The sequence below is a fragment of the Nannobrachium achirus genome (genome assembly GCF_963921795.1).
Source record: "Nannobrachium achirus genome assembly, chromosome: 5".
Classification (NCBI taxonomy): domain Eukaryota; kingdom Metazoa; phylum Chordata; class Actinopteri; order Myctophiformes; family Myctophidae; genus Nannobrachium; species Nannobrachium achirus.
In genome coordinates, this window is record NC_137814.1 from 3650807 (window position 1) to 3662999 (window position 12193).

A 12193-nucleotide genomic window follows, 5' to 3' on the forward strand; every position below is an offset into this window, starting at 1 on the left:
CCCAAACCTTTTTGTCTCAGGACACCCCATGAATATTAATTTTCATCCGAGGCACCCCTACATTAAATCGTTGTTGTCGGGTGGAAACCTTGTATATCCAAAACCTTCTCTTGTTGTGTTATTACTTTAAAAACAATTTAAAGTAGTGAAAATAGCCGATCTACAAGCACACAAGTTGTGTGCTTGTAGATCTGCTATAAGTAGTAAAAATAGCCGATCTACAAGCACACAAGTTGTGTGCTTGTAGATCTGCTATTTTCACTACTTGTGAGACACTTTTGTATGTATTTTACCAAAAAACATACACATTTGAAACTTGGAGACACAAGGTTTTTGCCTGACAGTGACAATATTGATCATTTTCACTCCCAGCACCTTATATTTATACCATATTTTAGTGATTATGTTGCGAGGAAAACGTTGAGATAACAGCCATTTTGGTTAGAACTGACTGAAAATAACTTTGTACTTCAAGTTTAAAATGATACTAAATATTTTTTCAAGTGTCCAAATAAATTCCAAATATTATCAAATGATCTCGCGGCACCCCAGGACTGCAATCACGGCACCCCAGGGTGCCCCGGCCGTCACCCACTTTGAAAACCACTGGCGTACATAAATGTTGATGATCTAAGATGATCGCACCAGAGCAGTCAGAGAACAGGATCTTATAAGGAGCGTTATCGAGGACCAGTTATATGAAGGCAGGCTGAACATGAAGTGAAGTGTTCCCTTAATATAACATAACCAGTGCAGGACATGTGCATGGGCTGGAGGGCTCTGCTGTCCCTATACTCTCCCATTGGGACATTTAGACATCCTACCAACGTTATTTGAAGAAGACCGGGTTGGGCACTAGAGAAGCAGCCATCTTAGCTGTAGTTTAAACATTGTTCCAAAAAAAACAAACAAAAACTAAAGCTTTTTTTTTAAGCTGACCAGGTCATTTCTAGAGCAAGGAGGACATGGTGGGGTCAGCGGTTCTTTGACCTTTTGACCACTTAGTTTGATTGTTTTTTTTTTCTTTTCTTTGTTTTTTTTTTACCTCAAGAGACCTGAATCTACCCTATAAAATGCTCAGTGTTTCTTTTACTCTGGGAGAGTACAAACTGAACTCTCAAACTGAAGTTTGTTTGTACACTCCGAGTTACAGACCCATCAAAAAAAAAAAGTTACATTTGGACCTGGCATTGATCATATTATTATTGGTGTAGCAGTTGTGAAGTTAATAGGCTAGTTATGATGTTGCATTATGTATTGACTGAGGGGTTTTCAAATCAGTAGACAGACATAGACAGGACATGACATTACTGTAATCTTTGGTCATAAATTGTCCTTGTTTTTTGGAGGGGGAACAAAATACTTACAATCCTCATTGCTCTTGAGAAAAGACACAAGTGGAATCAAATAAACAGCCAACCAGGCAGGGATTAAAGATTGACGTGGAGTGAAGCAGTAGTTTTGCGGCACGGCAAGTGTTGATTTTGACAGCAAACTTTGATATAGTTTTTAGTCTTTTGAATAACATTTAATTCAGGCAGGTTTTAGTTGCGTTTTTAGTCCTCTGAAATCATAGCTTAGGTTTTATTTATTTTTTGTCAGTGACAAAAAAAAGGTAGTCGACGGACATTTTTCGACGTGTGTTTCAGTCGACAAAATCAACACCGGAGCAAAGCGATGTTTGGCAGCGTGGTAGGTAGTGTTGGGTGTAGCGGGGGTGAAGGGTGGGTGTAGTAAACAAAGGCTGCAGCATACTCCAACCGACGGCCCAAACTGTTATTTGTTCAGTTATATAGGCTAAAGAAAAGTGGGAGCGCTTTTATTTAGCTTTGTTTCTGTTTTCTGCACCGAAGCAGAGTGTCTGCATTCTTTCCAAACGCTTTGATTCTACACAGCAGCGATTTATCTAACACACACACACACACACACACACACACACACACACACACACACACACACACACAGTCCACCAGAACTCAGAGGGAAGTATAAAACGTTTTTTTGTTTTTCCGAACTTTTGTCTGCAGCCGGAGGAGAAAAAAAAAATCCCGAAACCCGGGGACCGAAAGAGCTAGGCGTGGTTTTTTGTCAGAGGCCTTGCGTTTTTTTTTTCTCGTGCTAATCAGTCTAAAAGCGCCACATTTTGCACAGATGTAGCCCAGGACATGCTCTAATGATTTAGCTAGGGTGCCCGAGTCGGCGATCTTCGGGGTCGCCACAGCGGCCAAATCAAGTTGGGCTCACATCGACTTTCTATACAGGAGGAAAATACCCAGAAAAACACTTTTTTTCTGGGTATTTAAGTAGGATGTGAGGGGTCTAACTAGGGGTTGGTCATGATGCTGAATCCATTGCAAGCATTTGTTTTGCAAAAAAAAAAAAAAAACATTCCTTGGGCTAAAAATTGCCCCAGAAAACGCCCTGTGAAAAGTGATGACTCATCACTTTCCATCACTTTTCATCACTAAACAATCGTTTTTCTGTGTATTTTCCTCCTGTATAGAACGTTGATGGGAGCCCAACTTCATTTGGCCGCTGTGGCGACCCTGAAGGTCGCTGACTCGGCCGCCCTAGCTAAATCATTAGAGCAAGCCCTGGGCTACATCTGTGCAAAAATTGGCGCTTTTAGACTGATTAGCGTGAAATGACCATTCTATCTCCCTAAGGCCCCCTGACTATTTGGAGTATGTGGCAGCCTTTAAGCGTTCAATAACCTCTGCTGTGTCGCTGCACGGAAGCTTTCAAGATTTAAGACTCGGCAGCAGGATGGATCCTAAAATCTACAGGAATGCTTTTTCACACATCACCACGACGCGTCCCAGTAGAACCTTAAACCTCCCGCTAGCCCCTCCTCCCTGCCTGCCTCCCAGCCAGGGGCGTCGCACCAAACCCTGGGGTTTAGCGTTTAGCGGCGGCGGCTGCTAACCAAAGCAGGCTGCGCTCCTTCGTTCGTTCGTTCGGCGGGATGAGAGTCGACGGCCGCACGTAGAGGAGGAGACCCATCCATCCATCCTTCCTTCATTCTACTTCTTCATGCAGTAAAACAAAAACAACCCAAAAAGAAAACCAAACAAAAAAGCTTGTTGTGATCTGATTGGCTCACACCCCCTGACTGAGGCCCCGCCCTGCCCCGGAACCGGAACCGCGGACCCGACCCGCCCCGCCCCCCAGGATCAGGAGTGGTCCATGGGCTCCGCGGCGGCCAGGCTAACGAGGATGCTCCGCGGCTCCTCGTTATCGTTATCCTGGCTCTCCATCTCCTCCTCGTCCTCCTTCGCCGCCGCCACCGAGGCGCCGCCTTGTTGTGCTTGGGAGGAGGGAGGGAGCGACGCCGTCGACACGTCCATGGAAGAGGAGACCGCCGCCGCAGCCGCCGGAGGAGGAGGAGGCACCGATTGGCTGATAGGAGGAGGAGGAGGCGTGGCTTCAGCCGCCACTCTGTCAGCTGCCACTCTGTCGGCGGCCCCGTCTGTCCGCGGTTGCCTGGCGACCGCCGCTGGGGGACCCCCAGCCTGTTGCTGCTGCTGCTGCTGCCTGAGGGCTGGGGGACCCCCAGCCTGTTCCTGCTGCTGTCTGAGGGCCCGCTCCATGGAGGCCTGGATGTTGGAGACGTTCTCCAGCAGCCTCCGTCGCTGCTCCTCCACGAAGCCCGGGTCCAGCGACAGCGGGACGCGCGACGCGGCGGCCGACGACACGCCGGGCGCCACGCGCACCAGCTGCTCCCCCCTGTGGTGGGAGGCCCCGCCCCCTAGCCCCCCCGCCTCCTCGGGGATCTGCCACAGCTCCGCCCCCCGCGACACGCTGCCGCTCAGGTCCACGCCGCTGCTGTGCTGCCGCGTGATTGGCCGGTGGTGCTGCTGCTCCTGGGGGGAGGAGCCTCCGCCGCCGCTGCCCAGCGAGTGACCTTTGCCCTGGAAGTAGGGGGATGGTAAAGAGTTAATCTCTAGGATCCATTCGTCGCCGTTAAGACGGCCTTCTGGGATGAAATTCTCCTTCGTTCGAATCAATTCTTACCTTTAAAAGTACTTATCATCAAGCTTTTTTTTTTTTTTTTTTACAATACACTAATAACCAAGAACAATTGGATCATTACTTAGAAAATACAATTTTAACAAATGTATCTCCGACAATACCTTAACTCATTTACAAAAGAAGTTCTGGACACATTTAACTTAATGGCTACAAATAAAAGCCCGAGACCAGATGGTTTTCCGGCGGAATTTTACAGAGAATTTTGGACTGAACTTAATCCCTAAAGTTAACTTAATTATGGCCATGATGCATAACTTCTGTCATAACAGAATACATGTCATGTGTGTATTAACAAATTAAATCTCTAATCATCATGTCTACCTGGAAGGTATTAACTCATTGAGTGCCTATCCCGAATTAGTTCGGGATATATGATCGTATCACAGGGTGCCTATCCCGAACAAGTTCGGGATAAAAAAAAAAAATTTTTTTTTTTTTTTTGAAAAAATTTTTTTTGAATTTTTTTTTTTTTTTTTTGGACCCCATCAAATCTGGTGAACATGATTTCAATCGCGATTTTGCATGTTCCACCCCCATACAACCCCATCTAACATACAGGGCAGCCATTTTTGTTTACATTACATGTAAAACATAAGGGCGATTATCTCAAGAATGCCTGAACGGATTTCCAATCGGATTTTTTTGTTTGAAAGCTGTGAACAAACTGCACAAATCCACTCCAATGCAATCCAGGATTGCATTGGATTTTTCAGAGCTCATTCTTCTCTGTTTTTTTCCCATGCATGAGGTGTGCAAGGTTTAATCATGGCTAAGTTGACGAAAATAAGGCTTCTAAAATGCTTGGTAGCCAATAGCTAACTTCAAGCTAACTTCATCCTCTTCCTGTACATGCAGTCATGCACAAAGGAAAGTGTTCAGGCAAGTCATGGCTGCAGGGCTTCTGCATATACCAGCATATCTCTATGGGATTTTCTCTGGCCACTGGGCGCCCTCTAGTGGTGAAAGGGGTGGCACTAAATGAGTTAACTCTCAAATACCTGGAACGCGCCCGAGTCACCTTCGATTTTAACCACATTAACCATTATTGTATGCTTTAACTTTAGAAAAATAGCAGATCGACAAGCTCACAGCGCGGCACTCGGTGCCGCGCTGTGAGCTTGTATATCTGCTATTTTTCAATAGTTAAAGCATAAAATAATGATACACAATAAGGTGCACCCCGTTCTAAAGGTATTAACAAATTAAATCTCTAATCATCACGTCTACCTGGAAGGCGGTGATGCTCTGCTCCTTCTTCCTGACCACGCCCCCACTGCCCAGCCTCAGGACCCCGCCTCCCCCGCCGTGGGCGGGGCTTCCCTCGCGGCTCCGCCCCGAGGAGGCGGGGTCAGCGGCCAGAGCCTCCTTCACCAGCTCGTCCACGTGGGGGCCGACGGGGAAGTGTCCCACGGCGTCCACGCACAGCTCCACGCGCTGCTCCGAGCCGTTGTACACAAACGTCTTGCCCAGCAGGTGAGGCAGGCTGCAGTGCTTACCGTCCAACAGACCTGCAAGCACAACAGGGATGGGACCATAAGACATGTTATCCTATCGTGGAGATTTCCTGAAATCGTCCTCCGTCATGCACTGGGATCAATTCACCTTTTATTTGCCAAGCTGATATCCAGTACCACTTAAACCAGGGGTGGGCAACTTTGATAATGGAAAGGGTCACTATATTTTCACACTCAATCCAGAGGGCCACAATGCATTTACTATCAAACATAGCCGATCTACAAGCTACATGCGTTTTGAGCTTGTAGATCTGCTATTTTAGCCATTTTTGAATTGGAATCCTGAAAAGTATAATATTTATTGAATTTTAAAAGCATTTATGTTATGTTAACTTTAAGAACTTAAATACAAATACATTGGACATAAAAAAGACTATTACTAGTCATTAACACAACAGCTGCCAAAATTATACCCCTTTGTAGGGCTTCTCCGCCATGCCCGAGGAACCCGAAGATTTATTAAGCTTTAATTTAATATATATTTTTTTTAATGAAGCCCAACTAAAATAGGCCGGAACTAATGCTCCGGGATCGGTTTCTACACGGACACATTATGGAGCGGACCGATTAACATTGAGGCCGCAAACCGGAAGCAGATGGTCCGTCCTTTATTCCGGCCCGTTAGCTTTCTGTGTAAACAGAAACACCACGGCTTACAGATGGAGAACGGATTGATCAATTTTCAAAATTTAAACGGATTTGAGAAGCTGGTGGAATACGCGAACACACGATGCATAGCAGTGTCCGATCGTGCACGATGGGAACTGGATTAGTGCCCGCGATAACAGGTAGGAGAAGCCAGCAGTGAAGACAGAAAGATCTTCGGTTTCCTCGGCTGTAAACAACCAATGAGTTAAGCTACTTGTATAGACTGAAGTCATTAAAGCCAGTTATGTTTGCATGTTTGTAATTGAAACAGCTGAAATCAATATCAAAATCAATATATTAAAATCAATATATCAGTTCAGTATTCTGATACAGTATTAACCTGCAGGGCCGCATTAAGTTTAGTTTGGGGCTGCATGTGGCCCCCGGGCCGCCAGTTGCCCATGTATGATTTAAACCCTCTATTGGTAAAACGTACTTATACGTACTTGATAGTCTTTTTTCACTCTACCAAATCTCTTTTGCCAAAAAATAGCCGAACTACAAGCTGAGGTTGAGGATGAGAAAATACCCATATATGGAGTGTTGTGTACGGTTGAGGAGAGAACATACCCATATATGGAGGGTTGTGTACGGTGAGAACATACTCATATATGGAGTGCTGTGTACGGTGAGAACATACCCATATATGGAGTGCTGTGTACGGTTGAGGATGAGAACATACTCATATATGGAGTGTTGTGTACGGTGAGAACATACTCATATATGGAGTGTTGTGTACGGTGAGAACATACTCATATATGGAGTGTTGTGTACGGTTGAGGATGAGAACATACCCATATATGGAGTGTTGTGTAACATACCCATATCCTTCTTGACGATGTTGAAGAACACGCCGCCCTGCTGGAATAAGTGAGGCATTTTCTTGGCATACGACCACACGTCTTCACCTGCAAATACAACACACCAGTCACCACCGCACCTCACCCCCTAACACTCACCTCACCCCCTAACACTCACCTCACCCCCTAACTCTCACCTCACCCCCTAACTCTCACCTCACCCCCTAACTCTCACCTCACCCCCTAACTCTCACCTCACCCCCTAGCACTCACCTCACCCCCTAACTCTCACCTCACCCCCTAGCACTCACCTCACCCCCTAACTCTCACCTCACCCCCTAGCACTCACCTCACCCCCTAACACTCACCTCACCCCCTAACTCTCACCTCACCCCCTAACACTCACCTCACCCCCTAGCACTCACCTCACCCCCTAGCACTCACCTCACCCCCTAACACTCACCTCACCCCCTAGAACTCACCTCACCCCCTAGCACTCACCTCACCCCCTAACTCTCACCTCACCCCCTAACACACACCTCACCCCCTAACACTCACCCATTTAGGCCTAGAATTATTGAACGCTTTAACCAGTGAAAAAGCTTGCAGCGCGGGTATATCTGCTATTTTTGAAAAAGTCGTGAAAATGGGTGCAAATCTTTGACTATATGTATTTTTAGAGCGAAGGGGGTGGGGGTCCGTGGCCAAATATTCATCATTTTGGGGGTCCTTCACATGGAAAAGTATGAGAACCACTGACATAGTAGTCTCTCAAGAACAGACTAACTGAGCTCCAGTTGAGTGAAAAGGACCTTTTCTTTGACAATGGCTGGCCAGATATTGCTGACATAGAAAGACACTTATAGAATCGGGACAAAATTCTAATTTTCAATTTTTTTTTTTAAATAGCAGATGTACAAGCTCACAGCGCGGCACTCGGTGCCGCGCTGTGAGCTTGTATATCTGCTATTTTTCAAAAATTTTGAAAATTAGAATTTTCAAAATACCCAGAAAAACCTTTTTTTTCTGAGTATTTAAATAGGATGTGAGGGGTCAACTAGGGGTTTGTCACTTTGTCTCCCTAAGGCCTCCGACCACAAATCCCTCAGAGGGAAATGAAGCATTCTACTCTGCATTGAGTCCATATAACATAAAGGAGTGACATATGAACTGATCCAAAATGCCACGGCACGACTGGTCTTCAACCAGCCTAAGTTCTCACATGTCTCTCCCCTTCTCCGCTCACTCCACTGGCTTCCGGTTGCGGCCCGCACTGAATACAAAACACTGATGCTGACCTTCAAAGCAGCCAAAGGTATGGCTCATCCATACCTCCAAAACCTGATCAACCCCTACACCCCCACCCGTTCACATAGATCAGCCAACACAGGGATGCTGACAGAACCCTCGCTAAAAAACCCAGGTCAAAAATCCACTCGTCCGAGACAGTTTGCCCTCCTGGCCCCAAACTTGTGGAATAAACTCCCTGTCGCACTTAGAACAACGGACTCACTCGCTAGCTTTCGCCGTGGACTGAAGACTCACCTTTTCAGACTCCACCTAAACCCTTAGTACTACTGAAACACTCAATGACCATACATGAAGCTAGTTAGCATCTATTTTTAGGGTTTTTAGAACTTTTATTTCCTTGACTCATTATATTGTTTCCTAGATAGATATTCATTTGCATTTGTTATATTGCTGTTGATGTACTGACATATAATCTGGTTTATTATTGTGATGTTTTATCTGCTTATTGTAAGTCACTTTGGATTAAAAGTGTCTGCTAAATGCCTAAACTGTAAACTGTAAGTGATTCATTTATATCAGTCAACTGGCAAGAGATTTATTTAAAGGTTGGCGCTGCACTGAAGTGGATGGTTTGTAACTACAGAGTACACAAACGTAGTGACACACACAGCTGTACAATAACTCAACATATCAGAAAGGAGTTATGTTATGTTATGTTATGTTATGTTATGTTATGTTATGTTATGTTATGTTAAAGGCCTTCTGGCCTGCCAAACGGTCTGTTGTAAAGCTATCCGTCACATCTATCTAATTGGATGACAGACTGGCAGACTGCCTAGTTGTGTTTTTAAAGATGCAGTAAATGAGACTTTTTGAAGGGTTTCAAACTAAACAGTTGTTATTCTATGATGTGATAGTAATAAGAGTGTTTGTTCAGGTGGGTTACCAGTTTCAACCAATCAGGAGAGAGACAGCTTCACTTTAACCCATTCAGGCCTAGAATTATTGAATGCTTTAACTATTGAAAAACAGCAGATCTAAAAGCTCACAGCGCGGCACTAGCTTGTAGATCTGCTATTTTTGAAAAAGTTGTGAAAATGTGTGCAAATCGTTGGATAATATGTATTTTCAAAGCGAACGTTTGTAACTAAAATTTTGCTTCTGGGGGTGGTCCCTGGAACTGATGTTTTAAGATGGGGGTCCGTGGCCAAATAAATATCAGTTTGGGGGTCCTTCACATGAAAAAGTTTGAGAACCACTGACATAGTAGTCTCTCAAGAACAGACTAACTGAGCTCCAGTTAAGTGAAAAGGACCTTTTCTTTGACGATGGCTGGCCAGATTGCTGACAGGTTTTTAAAAAAAACCTTAGAAGGATTCAAAAGACACTTATAGAATTCTAATTTTCACGATTTTTCAAAAATAGCAGATCTACAAGCTCACAGCGCAGCACTCTGTGCCGCGCTGTGAGCTTGTATATCTGCTATTTTTCAATAGTTAAAGCATAAAATAATAATACACAATAATGTGTACCCGTTCTAAATGGGTTTATACGGTTCCATTCTGTCTGCTTATCGTCTTATTGTCTTGTCTCTGATGTCTTCTTCGTCTCCAGTTCTACTGTTGATGCTGTAATGCATCCTGTATGACTTCTCTGTATTGAACAGGATATCATACAGTATCATATCCTCATCTGCTATAAAGAGCTGCAGAGACAGGGAGACCAGCACTGAACAAACACTCTGCAGGGATGCCCAAAAGGTAGATGGTGATCACAAAGGCTGTGCAGGTAGACCATATACACTATACAGTAACATGCCCCTAATATAAAGGGAAATAATTATAAACAAAAATCACAAAACCCCTCATTTTGGCATCTGTCACTTGAATTAAGGTGACTTGACTTGCCTGTCAGCTCCCTTCACTGCTTCTAAAGTAGGCAAACCCACACAATGCAATGCTTTGGTTTCAAGTCAGTAGCATTACAAAGAACCCAAAAACCTATCACTTCCATTTCCCATTTCAAGTGCCTTTGTCTTATATGTATTATGTAACGCCAGTGCCGCTACTATTCCAAAGCCCCCCCAGGTAAATCTAAAAGTAGCTCTCCAGTCAAAAAGGTGTGGGCACCCCTGCTCTATAGCAGTGGTTCTCAACCTATGGGTCAGGACCACCAGGGGGGTCCCCAAGTTATTTTGGGGGGTCCCCAGATGATGAGCTTAATGTGCAACATTGTTTTCTCACTCGACAACAGTAAACAAACCAACATTACGTTTAAGTGTATCTGCACATTTCTAAAGTGACAATGTAAGGCCTTTTTTAAACTTCTAAAATGACAAATTAAACATTGGCCAAATTGTCAAATATTAAAGGCAGAAATTGTGAAAATAGCCAATCTACATGCTCACAACGCCTTGCAACGTAGATCGGCTATTTTCACAATAGAACTGGCATTACATTTTGTATAACATGGTACCATGTTATACAAAATGTAATGCCTCAACTCTTAGTGCTCGTCAGGGTGAGGGGTCCCCAGTTAAAATATGATTATTTTGGGGGTCGCGGCCTGAAAAGGTTGAGAACCACTGATCTTGAGCAATGATTACGATCACAATACAAAGCTCATACCGGTAACTTAACTCATTGACTGCCAAGGCCCGAGTTTCCCGAGTTATTACAGTAGTCCCAGGCTGCCAGAGCCCGAGTTTCCCGAGTTGGAAGCCATTTTGAAAAAAAAAAAAAAAAAAAAAAAATTCAATTTTTTTTTTTATAAAAACAATTCTAAAAATGCCTCAAATGTATTAGGCATGATCGCAATTGTGAAATTGCATGTGTAGCCCCATAACAAACAAACACATCTTTCAAAATGTCAAAAATGGCTGTTTTGTCTGACTTTGAAGGCTTGTAACTCATGAATGCCTGAACGGATTTCCAAGCGGATTTTTTTGTTTGAAAGCTGTTAAAAAGTACTACACATATGATGCATATATGGTGCATGGGCGTGCACGATCCGTGCACTAAAAATTGATCCGTGCACTAGAAATCTAGGATAGTGGCAGTCTGGTACTTGGGGGCCATCTTGAAATGGCATTCAATGAGTTAATATGAAGATTTGTGCAAATCTTTGAATATAGGCCTACTGTATATTATTTTAAAGAGAACATTTTTAACTCAAATCTTTGCTTCTGGGGGGGTCCCTGGAACAAAATATTTTGAGATGGGGGTCTGCGGTCAAATACATATAATTCTAGGGATCCTTAACATGCATTAGGCTACATTCTACTTGATAGAATTTCTATCTTTCTTTTTGAGTGGTGCTAACCGCTCCTACGCCTGGCTTTGTGTTCAGGTCCCAATGTCTGTATGAGAACAATGTCTGTATGAGCACAAGACTAAAATCATAGAAAGTACACAGAGAGCGACGTCACCACAGCTGAGGTCACAGACAGAACGGCCCATACAATGAGACAAGCACAAGTGTCATGTTTGATCCACCGCTCACTAGGGTTGGGTATCGTCACCGATACTTTTAATGGTATCGATCGCATGACGTCGATACTATCGAGTATCGGTTCGCGTAAAAACAAACGATACCTCGTTTCGATACTCTGGAACGCACCCCTGGTCGGTCGCATCTGTAACAGTTGGGCTACTGAAAGTTTAATGACTGCTTTAGTAGGCTACACTCGTTACTGTGGAAAATAGCCGACAATAGCCTATAATGTTTATTATTATGATGATTATCCAACGTCTATACTCTCTGCTCCGCCACACTGTGTGATCATCATCATCATCATCATCACCTCTGCTCTCCATCTCTCCCGCAGCAGCGAGAGTGAAGTCTCTACTCTTTCTGTGTATACAGTATTCTATTGTAGACAAACACTATAGTTATACTGTACATAGCAAACTACTCTACTACCAGGCCTACTTGACATGAAAATGGCTG

The 12193-nt window shown here is 44.2% G+C and overlaps 1 protein-coding gene across 1 annotated transcript in view; it reads right to left on the reverse strand.

The window, feature by feature from the left end:
- Nucleotides 1–3173: 3173 nt before the first annotated feature.
- Nucleotides 3174–12193, reverse strand: part of LOC308286179 (deubiquitinating protein VCPIP1-like) — a gene marked incomplete at its 3' end in the record, with an annotated part of 38218 nt that continues 29198 nt past the window's right edge. Inside the window, exons 14-16 of the mRNA XM_080727135.1 lie at nt 7016–7102; nt 5260–5540; nt 3174–3911 (exon numbers count right to left, since the gene is read on the reverse strand). Of these exons, the coding sequence (XP_080583261.1) occupies nt 3174–3911; nt 5260–5540; nt 7016–7102 (1106 nt within the window). The remainder of the gene's footprint in view (nt 3912–5259; nt 5541–7015; nt 7103–12193) is intronic.